The following is a 19,405-nucleotide window of genomic DNA, read 5'->3' as shown; positions in this document are numbered from 1 at the left end:
TGTTTCTGGGGCCCACTTGAAAGTCAAACGTTCTGGATATAGATTATAAAACAGGAAATGCCCCCAAAGACATTTCCCAATACTGCCTGATTATGCATTTCAATTTTACAAGTAATAAACTATCCACGTTTTAAATATATAGTGATTAAAAAGGAGGGTGGGGACAGCGATCTTGCGCTCACTTATTCATGTAGGAACACATGACTCGGTACTGATGCCAGGTGCTGTCCTGGGCTTCCGGTTACAATGATGAGCAAAGACAAGCACACATATTCTTGCCCTGCACAGCCGAGAGACCAGAAAGGGAGAAACACATTACTCAGCACCGTAGAAATAAACACAGAATTGCAACTCTGATAAGTACTCAGAATCAGAGATAACATGGTATGAAAAGAACGTAGACTCAGGGGACTGGACCCATGTGGGGAGATCAGGGAGGTTGTAGCATCTTGTAAATCTAAGATCCAGGGTCCCTGCCCTAGCTTCCAGATTCACCAGGTGAAATTTAGGGTGACTTTTTAAAAAGCTCATGTCTCGGTCATCCTTTCCCTCAACCCCGCTTCTCCATTCACAGAAAGAGCAAACAAGATCCTTATGGTGACCTGTTAGAGCAGAGATAACCAAGCGAACACAAAGTTTTGGGAAACAGAGAAATCGATCAGTTATTGTTAAGTGCCCTTCGCTCTTCGAGACATTATTCAAAATTATGAGCTGAGTTAGGTACATTCATTCCCAAGGTGTGAAAACAAGGGGGCCTGTGACCCATGGGGGCTCTAAAATAATGTTAAGTGTCCGTGGCTGCGGCGATCTTGGGAATGACGTAAAGCTCGTCGATATAGCTAGCACTTTGGAGACAAGATTACAATTTACTCCTCACCTTCTTCTTCTTTTTTTTTTTTTTTCAAGATTTTATTTGTTTGAGAGAGACACATAGTGAGAGAGAGAGTGAGCATGATCAGGGGGAGTGGGAGAGGGAGAAGCAGACTCCCCGCTGAGCAGGGCTCGATCCCAGGACCCCGAGATCATCACCTGAGCTGGAGGCAGACGCTTAATGACTGAGCCACCCAGACGCCCTACTCCTCACCTTCTTTAAGATATTTCCTTCTGTCTTCAACTTCACTCCAGAAATATGATTTTAAAAGCAGACTCTTAGAATAGGGCTTCACAAGTATCCGAGGCTGCTCAGATTTCAGGCTTGGCTCTCACTCTTCCCGCCTCTGAGACCTGGGACCTGATGCGTGCCCTTCATGGGCTCAGTGTCCTCATCTTTATAGCGAGGTTAAGAAGACCACCATGTCATCGGATTGTGGTGAGGATTCAGTGAGATGTTACAACGCAAGGGTCCCCACTCGGGGCTCCGCGGTTTGCTCTTGCTGTCCCTCTCTGCCAAACTGTGGTGGGAAATCAAGGCAGTAGGGAAACATCCATGCACTGTGCACTTGTGCATGTTTGCCTCATCAGGAGCTTGTTGCAAAGCCGCACAGACCCTGGAAATGTTAGGAGCACAGAACGTTCCTTCCCTCCAACATCCGTTTTCCATAATAAAGATGGGGAAAAAAAATACCATCCTCCTGCTTAGCCTCTTGTTTGCCTCTGACAGCATGAATAAGAGTCAAAGAACTCAAAACTCCTACAAAATATTTCTGAGAACTCTTGACTTGCATGGGTGTGAGTATAAAATATGAGCCTGGGTCTTACACCTGCTAAACAGTGGTCCCTGACCCCACGCCCCCTAAAAGAAACCGCAAACGGAGTGATGTGGGGAGGCCAGACTTAACACTATTCAAAGCAGGTAAATTCAAGGCAAACATTTCCTCTCCCAGCCCTGAGCAGGCTGGAGTGTTATTCCTGGACCCAAGACGGCAGGTATCGGGTAACTGGGATGGACCGGACAGAGATTTTTCGTCAACTAGAGCCAAGTTCTTAGTCTAGGTGACTCTGTGGGAAAACAGCCTTGAATTCAGTTTGCAAGCTGGACACTTTCCGACTTTGTTCATGTTCCTAGTCCAGTGTTTTCAATGGGGAAACAAGTATGATAGCTGGAAGAAGTTTGATGAATTTGGGGGCGGAAATCAAAGTGCTTTATACAGGTTTAGTGTTAATGCTGTTATGTTTGCCGCTTGTTTTGCTTAAGGGGTAGACTCTTAATAAGTATGGGCACTGTGTTTTTATTTTGTCGTCCATTTCCACAAGCATTTATTTACCCATGTCACCCGACAAGCACAGGCTAAACGCTTACTATGTACTGGGCACTGTTTTGGAGTGGGAAATTTGGACACATGGACTGAGAAGTATAAAGGAAGTTTTGAAGAAAATGGGTTAGAATGTTAGAAATGACACTTTTCCCAGAAAACCCCTCGTGTATGGCAGCAGAACCTGCGCCCATAAATGGAATGAAGTGGACCGGCACTTCGTATGTAATTGGAGCGCACTCTTTGAGGAATTCAAATAGATTCTACAGCATCCTTCTGTAGATGCTAAAGGTATTACCTGTCACAGTGTGGCAAAATATCTTATGCAGAGAATTGTTCACCCATTTTATTTTTTTCAAGTGGGCCCAGATGCTGGGGACCCAGAAAAGTGGGACAAACGTCTTCACTGTTCCTCCCATTCCCATGACAAAACGGTCGTCTTTAGCCATTTGCAGCCACTTAACCCCTTGGATCTGTAAGGTGTAGACCAAGAAAATTACACGTGGCTGTGCCAACACGTCATGCTGTATTTGCATGCTTCTCTGCCTCCACACATATTATTCCTTCTTCTGGAATGTTCAGTCTACCTTCCACATCTCTATAAATATCTGCTTATTCTTCAAATTTCCATTAAGCCTTCTCATCCTTTGACCTTCCCCTTCTTGTCAACCACTCCCTCCTCTCTGGCACCTGGCCACCTTGTTATGTAGCCGTTTTGGGGAACATTATACCAAATTACAATTATTTATATATCTGTATTTTCTTTTAAACTATGAGGAACTAAGAGTACCTTAACATCAGTGACAAAGTGTTGTTTTCCAGAAGGTGCCATGATGCCTGGCGCAGACGAGATGCATAGTAGATACACAGGTGTCTATCAAATGAGAGAGGCATGCAAGGGTTTTCACGGTTTTTCTTAGGTTAGAAATTTGCTAAGAAAGGAACCATTCCATAGATAATTGTTGAGCACATACTATGTCCGAGGCAGTCTTTTAAGTACTAGAGATAGAGCAGTGAACAGAGCAAACCACCTGGCCGTCGTGGAGCTTGCAGTGTACTCCTTAAGCTGGATGGTCACAGGCTCAGCTAAATATCCTATTCCTAGGGAAGAGGAGGAAGGCCAATACTGAGACAATTAGTAGTCATTGCCACACTATTCTTTCATGTTCTCTGTATTTCAATGGGTGGGTGTATTTTTATTCTTAAAGAAAAAATGGTGGATTGTGATAGTTCTGCTTTATTCGTCTTAAATGAATGTGTTGAACTTTGTTGGATGCATCTCAGGAACCTATTCAACAGGCTGTCTGGTTTATTTGAGGGTGCGTGTGTGTGTGTGTGTGTGTGTGCATGTGGGTGTTGGGGACAGTGCAGGAAAGGCCAGCCTTGAAAGAAAGTGTTCTTGAAAGCTCCTTCATATGCCTCTGGCTGCTCACAATAAGTCACTGAGCTAGGTATGTGCAACAGGTATCATTATTGCATTTTACAGATGGAAAAGCAAGGTACGGAGAGCTCAAGTAAATTCATTCAGGTTATAGAGCTAGTTGGCAGAAGAGCCATATCTCCTGACTTCATACTTTTTTACTTGATTAAGAATGTGGTTAGTCACTCAGGAAACAACATGCGTTGGCGAGAATGCAAAGATAGAGGAACCCTCTTACACTGTTGATGGGAATGCAAGCTGGTGCAGTAACTCTGGAAAACAGTATGGAGGTTCCTCAAAAAGTTGGAAATAGAGCAATGACACAATTGGGTATTTACCCCAAAAATACAAATGTAGTGACCCAAAGGGGCACTTGCACCCCAGTGTTTAAAGCAGCAAGGTCTACAATAGCCAAACTATGGAAAGGGTCCAGATGTCCACGACAGATGAATGGATAAAGAAGATGTGGTATATGTACACAATGGAAGATCACTCAGCCGTCAAAAGAAATGAACTCTTGCCATTTGCGATGACGTGGATGGAACTAGAGGGTAGGATACTAAGCGAAATAAGTCAATCAGAGAAAGACAACCATCATATGCTCTCACTGATAAATGGAATTTAAGAAACAAAACAGAGGATCATAGGGGAAGAGAGGAAAAAAATAAATGAAGGTGGAAGCAGAGAGGGAAATAAACCATAAGAGACTCTCAATCATAGGAAACAAACTGAGGATTGCTGGAGGGGAGGTGGGGGAGGGGATGAGGTAACTGGGTGAGGGACATTAAGGAGGGCACCTGATGTAATGAACACTGGGTATTATATGTGAATTATTATATATTAATTATATGCAACTAGTGAATCACTGATCTCCACCTCTGAAACTAATAATACGTTATATGTTAATTGAATTTAAATAAAAACTATGTATTTTTAAAAACTGGAAAAAAAAAAGAATGTGGTTCATCAAATAATAGTGTCAAGTAACTCAGAATCAACGGTGACTCAAGTATTTCCTGTCATAATTTTAAGTACAGAAACAAATGAACCAAACTAAACCTTTCTGCGTAGAACAGGGACACTTCTCTCCACTTTCTCCTGGTTCTCCACTCCAACCACCACTTCGCCTTCCCATTTCGAGCCCAGTCCGGCCAGCTTTCCTTTCCACAGTCAGAGTGGCTCCAAGGGCGAGGTCCTCCATAGCGCTTCATTTAGCAAGCCCAGTCCTCGGGCTGCGACTCTCTCTGTGGTCACCCTGGCCTCCGTTCATCATGACCTCATGGTTCATGGGCGCGGTGTTTCGCCAGGGCATCGCCCTGCCAGGCCCGAAGGCTGACTGTTTACACTGGTGGCATCTGCCCGGCTCAGCTCGTCTGCCGAGACCCGCCCCTTCCTGTGGACGCTCCCCCGCCCCCACATTCTTGCGTCCCATCGGCTCCTGTCACCTGAAATCAGTACATGGATCCCGAAGAGTCAAGTGTCGCTCTTGGTTGCGTTAGAACAAAAGCTGAGAATTTCAGAAGTGGAGAAAAATACCTATCCGAGACGGAGGATAAGTGGAGAGAGAATAAGCTTTGGGAGAGAGCCTCGAGGCCTCACATTCTGTCTCTGTAAAATGAGGATAATAATACCTTCTTTGAGAATTAATGGAAGGATTAGAGTCATATAGGTAAAACGCCCAGTGCCTGGGACCTAGGGCAGTCCACAGGGGGTAGAAAAGAAAAGAAAAGAAAAGACATTTTCTTCATTTTCCATAATATTTTAAGTTGGAGGCAGCAACCCCATGGGAAATGAAAATATGGGTTCACACAAAAACTCGTCTATGAATGTTCATGACAGCAATAATTACAATAAAAAGTAGAAACAACCCAAATGTCCATTAAATAATGGATGGATAAACACACTGTGGCATATCCATACCACGGAGTATTACCTGGACATAAAGATAAAGAAGTTACTGACACATGCTGTAGGTGAACCCTACAAACATGCTGAATGAAAATGGTCAGACACCAAAGGCCACAATGGTATGATTTCATTTATAGGCCATGTTCAAAAGAGGCAAATCCCTAGAGACATGAAATAGACCTGTGGTTACGAGGGGCCGGAGAAGGTAAAGGGATTTCTAGTGGGTACAGATTTCTTTTGGGGGTGATGAACATGTTCTGAAATTAGATCATGGCCCTGGTTGTGCAACTTGGTGAATATACTAAAAACCATTGATTTGTATTTTTTAACTGGGTGAATGTCAGATATGTGAATTCTATCTCAGAAAAGCTATTATGTTTAAAAGTGAGCAGTAAGGGGCGCCTGGATGGCTCAGTGGGTTAGGGCCTCTGCCTTCGGCTCAGGTCATGATCTTAGGGTTTTGGGATCGAGCCCCTCATCAGGCTCTCTGCTCAGCAGGGAGCCTGCTCCCCCCCCACCTCTGCCTGCCTCTCTGCCTACTTGTGAACTCTGTCTGTCAAATAAATAAATAAAATCTTTAAAAAAAAAAGTGAGCAATAAATGTGCCTCTGGTGCAATGCAAAAAGAGGTTCTGTGTGGTGTTTGTGAGACGTGCACACTTATGCTCATTCGGTGGTGGCTGTAGCCTTCTTTTTCTGATTCTATTACAATTTGACTGTGAGAATTATTTAGACCTTGCCCAGCCCGTTGCATGTTTGTCTTTCCTTTTTCATTGAAAATGCTTTCGGTGTTTGTGAAAGCAGGGGAGTGGCATTGGTACCCTCCCGGCCATATCTGAAATATTTAATTACTGAGCTATGTGTCCCGAATGTGCACAGATGGATGGACTGTGGCGGTTAAGAGCCGACCTAATGTGGCCTTTGTGCCAAGTCCCTGGTTTCCAGAGGTCCCTTGTATGGTGGAAATTGATCATGGCATTCAGCCTGAGAGTTCTTACAGGATATCAGCAGACATTTATCTCTAAAACCTGCATATCTAGCTCCTTTTGAAACAATAGAAAATCTAGCCTTTCTGGACACACATTCTAACATGGCAACAATCTAGTGGAGCCTGCAGGTGTCTCTTCTCTCACAGTGTTAGCTCATACGTACACGGTCCCTTTCACTTCTTGACGTTATCTGTGCTCGGCCTTCGTGGATATTTGGGTTGGATTGGGGAAAGTTTTATTAAATTCTTCATTCATTCATTTATTTACCAGGCCCAGATTAGTGCCTGTTTTACACAGTCAACTCTCTTAGGTGCTGGGATGCTCCTATCCTTGCGGAAGAGACTCTGGTCAATGGAGAGAGACAGAGGACGAGTTAATTACAATGCTGAGAGGATGGGCAGAGAATCCCTGTGTAATTACAGGTTTCAGGCATCGCCTCCAACCCAAGGTGTTTGGGTGCTGGAGAGCTTTAGGGCTCCTGGAGAGTGTGTCCCTAGGTCCTGTGTGTCTTCTCTTTAGTATTAAGACTCTAGTTGTTGACATGGCAGGAATATATTCCACAAGTAATTCCATTTCTTTAGGATACACCCACATAGGAAAAAACTCAACAGATCTGGAAAATCCAGCAAGGAAGAGAAAAAAGGAAATGAGGAGTGGGTGAAAAAGAGCAGGGAGAAGAATAGACAAAGGGCAAAGGGGAAGAAACACAGGAAAAAGAGTGTTTACACAGATGAGAAACATATTTATCTTGTCTCAGACACCGCCGCTGATATTTGCATAGAATTCCAAGAGTTTTGACTCCAAGGAAAATGATGCTGTAGCAAACCTCAACAAAGCTTGGTGACCGATGTTAGCTGTACTGTGGCGAGCACAGCGTAACATGTAGTTGTTGAATCACTGTGTCGTACACCCGAAACCAAGGTAACATTGTGCACCAACTGTACTTCAGTTAAGAAGAAAGCTCAAAGGGAACTAATGGATCTTCCCACTTTCTTGCTTTGTTTCCTGCTGGGACAAGTCCCTCCTTTCATTCTGAGATGATCACTCTGGTCCTGTTGATTAATGTCCTTGACAAGACAGAGAATTCGTTCCAATCCTCCAGGTGTACTTGAAGTCTCTATGGGTGAGTGTGGTAGGGGAGTTTGCACTAGGGTTGTGTGGGGCATCCCAGCTCTGAAAGGAAAAGTTCAGGCTCTAAGATCCGCTATTTGCATGACTTGAACAAGTCATTGCCTTCCATTTTCAGCTTTCTCTTCTATACGATGGAGAGAGAAAAATAATGCTACCTGAGCTAATTATAGGGCTCAACATGGGAGAGTGCATGACACACAGGTGAAGGGTTCTTGACATTGAGAGAGGCAGACTGTATCTCAGAACCAAATTGTCAAGGAATGGCTCATTTGTAAAGTTTAATTAAGCTCTTCATCAACTTAATACTATGTATTGAGCCTTGAATTAACTTTTAACTGGTCAGTTGGCAATTTTTACCATTTCTCTTTCCTACCCATTAGGAATGAAATTGATTCATTGCTTGATTGCATTTCCAGAAACAGATATTTTTTTTTTAACATCACTCCTAGCCAGTCTTCAGATGTGTAAGGCCTATGATTGTTTCTGGGATTAAAATGGAACATATCGAGGAGGGACGTTGATGGAATAGAAACATTTATTTTGTGGTCAGAAGGGTTTCATGAGAAGTGAGTTTTCCTGATTTCTTAGTTCATTAGGAAGAATTGCTGCTGATACCCTTGGTGAGACCTAGGAAAAGGCTTTTGCTGGGAGAAATCCACAGCTCCCCAGTCCATGTCCATATCTTAAATTGTACCCAGATCTAGTTTTCACCCAGCAGACGATTCTAGATCTTTAAACAACTCTACACAGTAACCAAGAAGCAAGAATCCATCAGCATATTTTGCCAAGTGGCGAAGCCTAGCTCTTTCTCTTGGCAGAATAGTTGCTGGTGAGGCTTTGCCTGAGAGCAGAGACCAAAGTGGTAGGACTTGATGACATGAACTTTCTAGAAAATTAATTTCACTCGTTGCTTCAAAAAGGGGAGCCTTATTTTTGGGTGGGAGCTCTTTATGTTCTATCCCCATGAGTCTCTCCTTGCTGGATGAACACAAGAGGCAGCTAAGAGGGTAGTTCGGGCTTTGAAGTTCCATGTTGGAAAATTCACTTTTGCCAACTTACTAGTCATGGCGTGAATCATTGAGGCAATGACTCATCTTGTTATTCATTCCATCATCCTTCCCGTGAGCCTCTGGGGCCTTTGTATTTTGCAGGTTCTGGGGCAGCAAAGAGCAGACCCTGCTCAGCGTTGCCTTTATTCTGGCCCACTGAGTGCAGTCCTCTGGTTCTGTCTCCTCAAAAGTCTAGGCTTTCTGGGGTGGCCAGGGAGCTGAGAACAATCCCGGAGGGTTAGTGCAGAGGGACGTTATCAGGAGCACCGTGCCCTCAGCATCTAGGTTCCCTGCTGAGAGAGCCCGCAGGTATCTTTAACATGGATCCAGGGCCCCTACGCTCCCCAGTGCTGCACTTAGCCCTCACAAGCTCAGAAGGACTCACAGTGAAAATAAATGAGTCTGTTCTAATTATTTCAAGTTGGCTGTTAGTGTAAGAGCCAAGATAGAGGAATGAAAACTGACCTTCTGGAACGAGGAGAAATGTCAGTGTGTGCAAGACATTGCCAGAGAAATCGCAGTGTTGTTTTTCTGGCACCACCAAGTAGTAAAATTGTATCATCCTGCAGACGTGTTTATTTACTGGTCTGCTCCATGAGCTCTCACTTTTCCTTGTGACAGTGACAATGCCATTGCTGGCCCCGGGGAGCTTCTTTCACCAAGGAGATGCCCTGCACCCGGCTGTTGATGGCATTTACAGTCTGGGTTTACCTAAGTCCTAATTTGGTTTTGAACCTGAGACTCACAGGCCTTTGCTGATGGGCACAGCTAGAGAAGAGGAGACAGGAACTAGAAGCAGAATCCAAGAGAAAATGGATGGGCAGGCCAGCATCATGGTGAGTAATGGCCCAGACTTCCCTCTGAGGCCAAGCGGATGTTCCACTTGTGTCTACCAGCTTTTCCATTGCAAACACTCGCTACCAGCGAGGACCAATGCACAGAGAGAGGACTGACCACGAGCACAGCGGGCATATCGGGGCCACGGCTCTGCCAAAGGTGGAGGGTGACCACTTAATGCCAAAGGTGGAGGGCGACCACTTAATGGCCCGGTGCTTGTTAGAGGTAAAGGGAAGCCACTGTCGCATCATGGCCTGCAGAGAAGTTTCCATCATGTGAGGACTGGCTGGGCTCAAGAGCTGAGCTCACCTCGCTGTCTTACCCCAAGCCAGAAAGCCCCAGGGAAGAGAGGGAGGGGGCTGCTGATTTAAGTGTGCCTCCCCTCAGCAGGGAGCACCGTGGCAAAATCCAAAGGCTTCGCTTCCAGGGAGCGTGTTCTTCCCGCCAGGGCCTGCTTGTGCTTCCACAAGCCCTGGTTTTCCAGTTTGACGAGCGACTGTCAGTCACTTGCACGTCACCTGTCTGGAAGTCTCTTCACATCACTGGGTTTCTTCAAGGACTCCCTGAGTGATGTCTGGTATCTTGCAGGGTGTCCTTCCCGGTCTGATGGAGGATGCTAGCCGACCCGAGGCTCTTATTCTATGGGACTGCAAGGAGTTCTCAGTTGGGAGAGATGCCTCGACTTCCCCGAAGAGGGTCACACATTCTGCCTTCTCAGCCTCTCAGCTTGATGGAAAAGTCCTTCTTGGCTTCACTGTTGCCTGCACCTAGCTCCTTGTGGAAACTCCCAGAAGGACAGCACCACCCTGTTTGGTGCTATGCTCCAGGGCTCTGAAAATGGAGCTGTTCATAAAACCTCCTGTTTCCTCCCAAGACCTTACATCTGGGCCTTTGCTATCTCTCTCTCCAATTCTCCAAGTAGACCAGCGCCTGCCTGCTTTTGTGATTATGTATTCAAAGAGAAACACTTCTTTTTTAAATTTTTTTTCTTTTTTTGGTCAGAGGGATGAAAAAAAAAGTAGTAAGAAGAGTCTGCCTGGATTTCTGTTTATTTGCTGGGCTGGGGGAGTGGAGGGGCAGGGCAGTTGGTCTGGAGGCAGGAACGCTAGTCTTCCTAAGTGGGCCGGTGGGGTCAGCGCTGTTCTCCCCCGTGGGGCAGCGCAAGAGATCGGCCCCACACATCAAACCCCGGTGTCCCTGGACTTCCGACCACAGCCTGAGGATTTGTGCATTTCCCGGGAAGCCTGAGAACAAAGAACATCTTAAGAATTTGGGGAAGTACCTGAATAGGAAACTGTTTTCACTCCAGGAGAGGATTTTGAAACGGTGCTTCTCTTCTTAATGAGACGTCTCTGTCTTTGCATACACCCAAGCAGCTGTGGTCTAAGGATGTTTGTGAATCGTGGATCCTTAGGCAGACTTTGGGGTTGTTTAGTCTGGACAGGTGGAAAATAAATTTCATACAGTGAGACTGACTTTGTTAAAATGATGAGGAAGGGCTTCGACACAGTGGTGCCTTTCCTTCATTGTTTAAGTCCTGCGTAATGAACAACCAGAAACAAAGGAAAGAAGTAGATGCTGTAGGAATTCTTCTACACTCTTCATAACAATTGGGGAACAATATAGATTTCCCATAATTTTTAGCTAATACTGCAGTCAAGATATTTTTAATTTTGTTTTGTTTTAATTTACTCTTGCTCATAATATGTTGAGCAGTGACTCATGGGCATTTGGGCTGATTCTTGGTTTCAGGAACTGCTCTCTAAGTGCTTCCTACAGTGATATGAGTGGTTTGACTTTCCAAGTGCCCTTCATGGCTACTTCGCTGGGCATGGGTGGCAGGGGGCCCTGTGTCACAGTGGATGCGATTGCCACTAACATTCTTCACTTCTTAGTAGAATCACAAGCTAGATGAAGCCCGCGGTCCTTTCCCACCTTGCTTTCTGGCCCACTTTCCTGCCTCCTTATGTTACCCCATTTTTGTCCCTAAGTGCTCACCTGCTGTCCCTCAACACCAGCCACACACAGTACTGCTTTCTCTCTCCAGGTAGTAGAATTTCCGGGTGGGCCCGCGGGTCTCTTCCCTCCTAGACCTTGTTCTGAAGGGAGGGACTGATTCTAATCTGATTTCCAGAAGAGACTTGAAAGTAGATCGAGGGGTGCCTAGGTGGCTCAGTCGGGTAAGCCTCCAACTCTTGGTTTCAGCTCAGATCATGATCTTGGGTTGGTGTTGAGCCCCACGGTGGGCTCTGTGCTCAGCGTGGAGTCTGCTTGAGATTCTCTCTCCCTCTGTCCCTCTTACTCATGCTCTCTCTCTCTCTCTTTCCAAGATAAATAAATAAATCTTATATATTAAAAAAAAAAAAGGAGGTAGATTAAATTGGCAATTGGTATCAGCTCCTAATCTTCTATTTTTTGGAATAATATTTTCAGTAAGGCTAGTTTTAGTTCAACTATCCATTTTATAAAGCAATCTTCAATTAGTCCTATACCTCTATCCCCCATTTTTCTATACCCTATGACTTCAATTATGTAGGTTTGAGTTACTTGGTGTTTTATAGAAATTTACCCCCTCTGTAACATGGGGCTCCACTCTGCTTTGCTTAACAATTTATTTTTTTTTCTCTTGAACATTTCTGAATATTCTCTCCCTTAAAGATTCTGTTAACTTTTGGCGGAACTGTGACTTCCAAAAGCTCAAATAGAAAGAACAAAAGCCATCACAGATTGGATTTAACAAAATCCTATTTACTGAAATTGCCTGTATATGGAAGAAGCAAACACTGTTTGCACTTCTTCATTTGCTCTTATCAAAGCCACGTTCCCAGGGAACCACTACGGCTGAGAATGGCCCTGGCTTTTCCTTCCAGGAGGGACTGCCAAATTGCCCATAAATTCTAAGCATTTTTATTCCCTTTCAAGAGTCTCAGACACCTCTGTCTTTCCATGACTCTTCTGTTTACTCTCCCTGCTTTCTTTCCTTCTTCCCTTCCTTTCTTTCTTCCTGTTTTAATTTTATTCAATGTGGTTTTTAAAAATCAGGAATAGATGTTGGATTTTATTAAAGACCTTTTTAGCATTTACAGAAGTAATTATATGCTTTTTCTTTGGTTAATATAGTGAATTATATTAATGGATTTCCTTTTATAATGAACGAGCCTAGGCTATGCTGTATAATATTTTCTTAATTAGGATGTTAGATTCTGTTTGCTAATATTTTATTAGGATTTTTGCAGCATATTCTTTGAGAGATATTGGTCTGTAGTTGTGTGTGTTTCTTCATCAGGTTTAGATATTAATATTGTTCTTGCATTATTAAAAGAACTTGGAATTTTCATTTGTTTCTCCTACACCCTGGAGAACAAGCTACATAGCATTGGAATTATCTAGTCTATTAAGAAAGCTGTTAGAATTCCCCTGTGAAACCATCTGGGCCTATTTCCTTTTTCCTCTTTCTTCATTTCTTCCTTGGTAATTGTTCTGTTCAAGTTTTATATCTCTCCTGAAGTCAGTTTTGCTAACATGCATCTTCCTAGGAAATCCTCCATTTTTTTTTTCTTTTTAAAGATTTTATTTATTTAAAATAAATAAGAGAGAGAGATCGATCACAAGTAGGCAGAGAGGCAGGCAGAGAGAGAGAGGAGGAAGCAGGCTCCCTGCTGAGCAGAGACCCTCCCGATGCGGGCCTCGATCCTAGGACCCTGGGACCATGACCTGAGCCGAAGGCAGAGGCTTTAACCCACTGAGCCACCCAGGCACCCGAAAATCCTCCATTATATCAAGTTTTCAAATCTATTTTTCATTGAGTTGTGCAAAGTAATTCAATAATTTCTTCCATGTCAGTCATATTCCCTTCATCCTTGGCAATTCTTATTTTATACATCGTGTTGTCTTGATAGATGAATAAAGGGTTGCTTTGTTGATTTTCCTCAAAAAGAGCAAAATTTTAGAGATTTTGGTGGGAAGATAAGTGAAATAGGTGAAGGGGATTGAAAGTTCACATATCACAGTGAGCACCGAGCGGAGTATTGTTGAGACACAATATTATATGCCTGAAACTAAGACAACATTGTATGTTAATTATACTGGAGTTTACGAAAATAAAAGTTTTTTTTTTTTTAAAGCAGAATTTTAATTTATTAGTTCTATCCCTTTTCTGTTTTATGCTTCTGGACAATCTTCCTTTATTATTAATTTCTTTATGCTTGTTTGTTTTGTTGCTTTTTTTTCTAGCTTCCTTGTAGGAAGTCAACCCACTTACTTGTATGAACTGATGGGTGTAAAACTGAATCTTTCTGTGAACATTGCTTTAACTGTGTCTAAAAATTCTGACACGTAGTGTTTTCACTGTTCATTTTTTTAGAATTTCTGAAACTGATTGGTACTTTTTCTTTCACTCAATAGTTATTGAATAGAGAATTCTTAGTGGAATTTCTTGCTTTTTTATTTTATTACCAATTTCTGGTTTTATGGCTTTATTATCGCAGAATGCTGTTTATATTCTTTCAGTTTTGTGGAGGCATTCCGTGTAGTATAACTGTTGGTCACTTGTTGAGAACGTTCCACATGCACAGGACAGGAGAGCATATTCTCTCTCATTGTGTTCTATAGATCCTCTGTGTATTTACTTCCTACTGTTTGCACCATCTTCCCTGAAGGTGGTATGGTCTGCAGCTCTTCATCTTGGGGTTATAAGTCCCATGCTGGGTGGTAGAGATTACTTAAAAAAATAATATCCTAAAAAAAAAAAAAAAAAGTTGTATGCTAGCATTCTTGTTATTGGTGTTTCTGTTTCTCCTTGCAATTTCCATCCTTTCCATTATATCCAGCATGGACAAACTACAGCCTGTAGATCCATTGCTTATTCCTGTAAATGAAGCTTTATTGGCCTACGGCAATGTGTATTTATTTACATATTGTTTGTGGCTGCTTTCCTGCTGCAAAGGCAGATTGAAGTGGTTGTAATAGAGAGTGTATGGCCTGTGAGCTTGAAGTATTTACTGTCTTGCTCTTCTTAAAGAAAATTTGTCAACTCCTGTACTCTGTGAAGTTTACATGGATGTTCATATTTATTGTATCTTTTTTTTTTTAAAGATTTTATTTATTCATTTGACAGAGATCACAAGTAGGCAGAGAGGCAGGCCGAGAGAGAGGAAAGGAAGCAGGCTCCTTGCTGAGCAGAGAGCCTGATGCAGGGCTCCATCCCAGGACCCTGGGATTATGACCTGAGCGGAAGGCAGAGGCTTTAATCCACTGAGCCACCCAAGTGCCCCCGTATTTATTGTATCTTTGATGTCAGTTGTATCCTTTAGCATTATAAAGTAGCTTTCTTGGTCATGGCCAGAATTCCACCTAATTTGATGTCAGGATTTTAACTCTCGCTTTCTTTCTCCTCTCCAGTTGACTTATATAGCTTCCTTTTTACATATTCGAATAACTTTCAGTCGTGTATTTTGTATACAGCATGGGTTTGTTTTGCAATAAAACTTGAAAGTATTTTTGTTCTAATAAGTGAGTTAAGCTTTTATACGTGGATCAATTTGTTAAACATTTAAGGTACCAACAAGTTTTGTATACATTATTTGAAGACTTTTGAAGGTACTCTAGTTTGCATAAGTAATGGTAACATTAATAATCCAAAACAGGTAATGATAACTTAGATTTTTGTGTTTTATTTTGGAAACTATTGCTTTCCCCTGTGTGTGATTAGTGATACCGTAGATTAACTGTAATTAGCAGATTACCATACCACTGATTAGCAGTGGTATGGTGATCTGCAAACAAACTTGAAAAGAAAATGCAACAGAATTATTGCTTAAATTGATGGTACTTGTCACAGAAGTCAAAAGGCAGAGTTTACATCTTGGGTAACTAAAAATTAAGCCGAGTAGGAAAATTTCCAAAAAAGATTTGTTAACTTGCTTTTAATTCATTTTTCGCTTATACAGTTTTAGTACAAACACTTATTGATTCTGCTATTTGCTGAGCCCTGTTTTAAGGACCTAATGACACAAAAATGATTCTAAGCAATATCTCTCACTTCAGGAATCTGTTGTCTAATTTGAACCATGAGGAACGCCATTTTCATATATACGTTTTTTTCCCCTTAGAACTGGCCATTTTCCTTTCAATTAGTCTGGGATCTTTGGGATTTCTCCCCTCTTTCTTTGGATGGCAACTGAGCTATATTGTACTTTCTTTCATGCAGGGCAGCCACAGACCACAATGTGGATAATACAACAGAAATACTCAGGGAGTGGTTGAAAAATGTACAGAGATTCTATCACTATGTGGAGTGGAGGCCTATGCATGAACCAGAGTGAGTAGAAAGACCACCTTTTGGGAACTTTATTCATCCCACTTCCCTTTACCAGTTTTCCAGTCGTTCAAGTGTCTAATCTTCGAGGCCTTTATGACTTATTGGTTATCTCTGTATCTAGTGAGTTACAAGGGCCTGCCATTTCTCCCTTTGACAGGTCTTCATATTACTCCCGCAGCCACCAGCCAAGTTCAGGTACTGCTTAGTTCACAAATAAATTGCCACAGGATATATTTTAAAATATTGATATTATTTCCTCTTATTTTTGTGTATGTCTTGATATTTGCTGGATCATAGTAAAAAGTTTGCATATTTATATATATATCACGTTATTTTACTTATCATATTTTTAATCATCATCCCATAGCAATAACTTAGGGGTTTCTTCATTATTTTTATGACTGCATAGTATCCATTATATGGATGTACCATAATGATAATGAGTAGTCAGTCCCCTACTGATGGGCATTTAGGTCACTTCTTCCTTTAACCATAGCAATTTCTTGGTTGTTTCCATCCTCAAGATCCTCCTACATATCATACTGTCAAATCAACTTAACTACAACACTAACGATGTGATTTAATTTCTCTGTTTAAAGGACTTCACAGAACAGAGTTCAAATTCTTCAGACTTACACTTTTTAAAGATTCCATGAACTTAACACCAACAGCGGTGCACCCATATCTCTTGCTTCTTCCCAAAAGAAAACTGCTTGTCTAGAATGTTCCTTTTATTTTCAACCCCAAGCTGTTACCCATGCACGTTTGTTCTCCAGGAAAGCCCTTTCTTTCTGTTTTTGTAACCAGCTCTTATGCCAAACACCATCTACTACAGAAAACTGTTCCTAATCATTCCAGCTACAAAGATCTACCTTTCTCTCGATACTTGTATTGTTTATTTCCTACATCATCTTTTTGACACAGCAATACATGCAACTAACTTTGTTAATTAGCTGTGTAATTTATGTATTTCTTCGAAGTGATTTTTGGGTTCTTTGGCAGAGGTTACAGTATATAAATACTACATATTTTTCCCCAGTGCTATGTTCTTGGCAGGCACTAAATTAATACTTGTTGGATAAGCAAATGAGCAAATGACAACATGAATAAGTGTATTTAAAACCAACTATTGTAAATGTTCCCAAGGCTACTGCAATTCTAGCTTAAGAAATTGTAGAAGTAGGGGGCGCCTGGGTGGCTCAGTGGGTTAGGCCGCTGCCTTCGGCTCAGGTCATGATCTCAGGGTCCTGGGATCGAGTCCCGCATCGGGCTCTCTGCTCGGCAGGGAGCCTGCTTCCCTCCCTCTCTCTCTCTGCCTGCCTCTCCATCTACTTGTGATTTCTCTCTGTCAAATAAATAAATAAAATCTTTAAAAAAAAAAAAAAAAAAAAAAAAAAAAAAGAAATTGTAGAAGTAGAATAAATTGAGTTGCTTGAATTTTTGCCCAGGATAAATCATTTGCTGAAAGCCAAATTTGTATAATAATAATAATAAATGCCATTCCAGAACAGATTTTTTTAGTCTCTTTATATATAATAGTTTTATTATATATGTATACACATATTTTTCAAATCCCAGCATATGGTCCATAGATCAAAAAAAATTTACCAATGAAATCTGAACACTATAAAATATTTTGAATGCTTTTTTGGAGTTTCTTATAATGGAATTTGGCCTAACTAGAACAGCCAAAAAGACTATGTAACTACCTTGCACCCTGGTAATTTTCTCTATTCCCAGATCCTGACTAAATATATTGAATGTCAAGGTCAGTGTGAAAAATATTAGTGAAGGCATTTTGGGGGCAATATATTGAGAAACACAGGACCCCACTGATTTTCAATGAAGCAATAATTGGAAAGACATCTTGGGCCCTGTACAGGACATAGTTTTGTTAATATGATTTATATAATTATGTTTTCATGATTACATAGGTATGTATAGTTGGCATATTGTTTATTTCCTACAGCTAGAGCAGCTAGAACTTGAAACGATGGCTGCTGTGACAGTATCAACACCCACACCAGTTGGAAGCTTTCCAAAGGGTTCTTGAGGGTATGCCAAACCCACTTACTAATGTGGCCATGTGAGAGTTCTTCCCTGGCTGCTTTGTAGGTGTTGATAAAGATTCCAATGATATTATGCATCTGCTCCATGATCTCACTCTCCTGGGATAAGTCAGTCTGTTCAGCTCTGTGGAGTCCTTTACTGATACTTGATCAAGTAATTTTAACTTTGTTTTTTTCTGGGAAACTCATCTTTTTATGCTGCAAAATCTTTAAATTTATTTGATGGCAGACTATTTTAAAAAGGGCTTAAGACCATGAGCTTTGGGGTGGTGCTTGGTTTTAAATTCTGGCCGTGCCCCTTATGAACTGTGCAGCATTAGGCAAATGACTTGACCACTCAGAGCCAATTTCCTTGTCTGTGAAATGTGCAAGGTACTAATCTTGTAAGGACTCTGTAGGTTCTTCTTAGAAGCCACTGAACTATTTCATATAAGGATTCTTGTGTACAGTAAGCCACAGGTTACTTAATCTCTGCTTCTTTATCTATAATATGTTGAAGATGATAACAATAATAGTACCTACCTCCTAGCGTTGATGGAAGCTGAAATGAGTGCATATTAACGTTTAGGACAGAGCCTGGAATATATAGGCACTCAATAATTATAAGCTATGATTGTGATTATTACTATTATTATTATTATTATTATATTTTAGGTCTTACCCTGATGAAATTGGACCAAAGCATTGGCCAGGCTCCCGATTTGCCCATGTGATGAAACTACGGCAGGCGGCCCTTCGAACTGCGAGGGAAAAATGGTCAGACTACATTCTGGTAAAAAAAAGATGTTTGATTTATTGACAACTCTTATCTAGAATATGTCTAAATCAATTGTCTGAAACTTGAGACTATGGGAGCCATTCAAACAACCTTTTGTTTAAGAACCAACTCCCGCACTTTTTTTTTTTTTTTTTTAAGTAGGCTCCATGCCCAGTGTGGAGCCCAGCACAGGGCTTGAACTCATAACCCTGAGAACAAGACCTGTCAAGACTTGAGCTGAGATCAACAGTTGGAGGCTTAATTGACTGAACCACCCAGGAGCCCCTCCTCCACTTTTTAATAAAGACACAGGGAAAAACTTGGGGAACTCCATATTGGTGTACCTGGATTTCATCTCAAAACTCTCTTGACATGCATTTTCAGTGAGAAAGCAAAAAAACTCCTGGATTATTTGATCTCTTTCATGTAATAGGGATAAGAGATTCTAAATCCTTTCAGTTCATAGGGAATGCTCGGGAAGATTCTTTTTTGTTTTTTAAAGATTTATTCATTTATTTTAGAGAGAGAGTGAGTGAGGGGGCAAAGGGAGAGAATCTTCAAGCAGACTCCCCACTGAGCATGCACCTGACCTGGAGTCCAATCTCAAGACCCATGAGATCATGACCTGAGCCAAAACTAGGAGTCAAAGGTTTAGCTGACTAAGCCACCCATGCACACCCCTCTCCACCTTTTTAAAAGATTTATTAGGGAAGATACTTAATAACTCTTCAGAAA

General features: G+C 41.8%; 1 protein-coding gene across 3 annotated transcripts in view; it reads left to right on the top strand.

Annotated features, from left to right (window-relative positions):
* COLGALT2 (collagen beta(1-O)galactosyltransferase 2) overlaps positions 1-19,405 on the top strand; it is a 112,298-nt gene that overhangs the window by 53,077 nt on the left and 39,816 nt on the right. For 2 of the 3 annotated variants that reach the window (XM_059412761.1, XM_059412760.1), the window contains exons 2-3: positions 15,734-15,844; positions 18,568-18,685. In XM_059412761.1, the coding sequence (XP_059268744.1) occupies positions 15,831-15,844; positions 18,568-18,685 (132 nt within the window). In that variant the 5' untranslated portion in view covers positions 15,734-15,830. The remainder of the gene's footprint in view (positions 1-15,733; positions 15,845-18,567; positions 18,686-19,405) is intronic. The other variant, XM_059412759.1, reaches the window with a different exon arrangement.

The sequence above is a fragment of the Mustela nigripes genome, chromosome 10, assembly GCF_022355385.1.
Source record: "Mustela nigripes isolate SB6536 chromosome 10, MUSNIG.SB6536, whole genome shotgun sequence".
NCBI classification, from domain to species: domain Eukaryota; kingdom Metazoa; phylum Chordata; class Mammalia; order Carnivora; family Mustelidae; genus Mustela; species Mustela nigripes.
The sequence above is the reverse complement of the archived record's forward strand: the minus strand, read 5'-3'. Positions and strand labels throughout refer to the sequence as shown.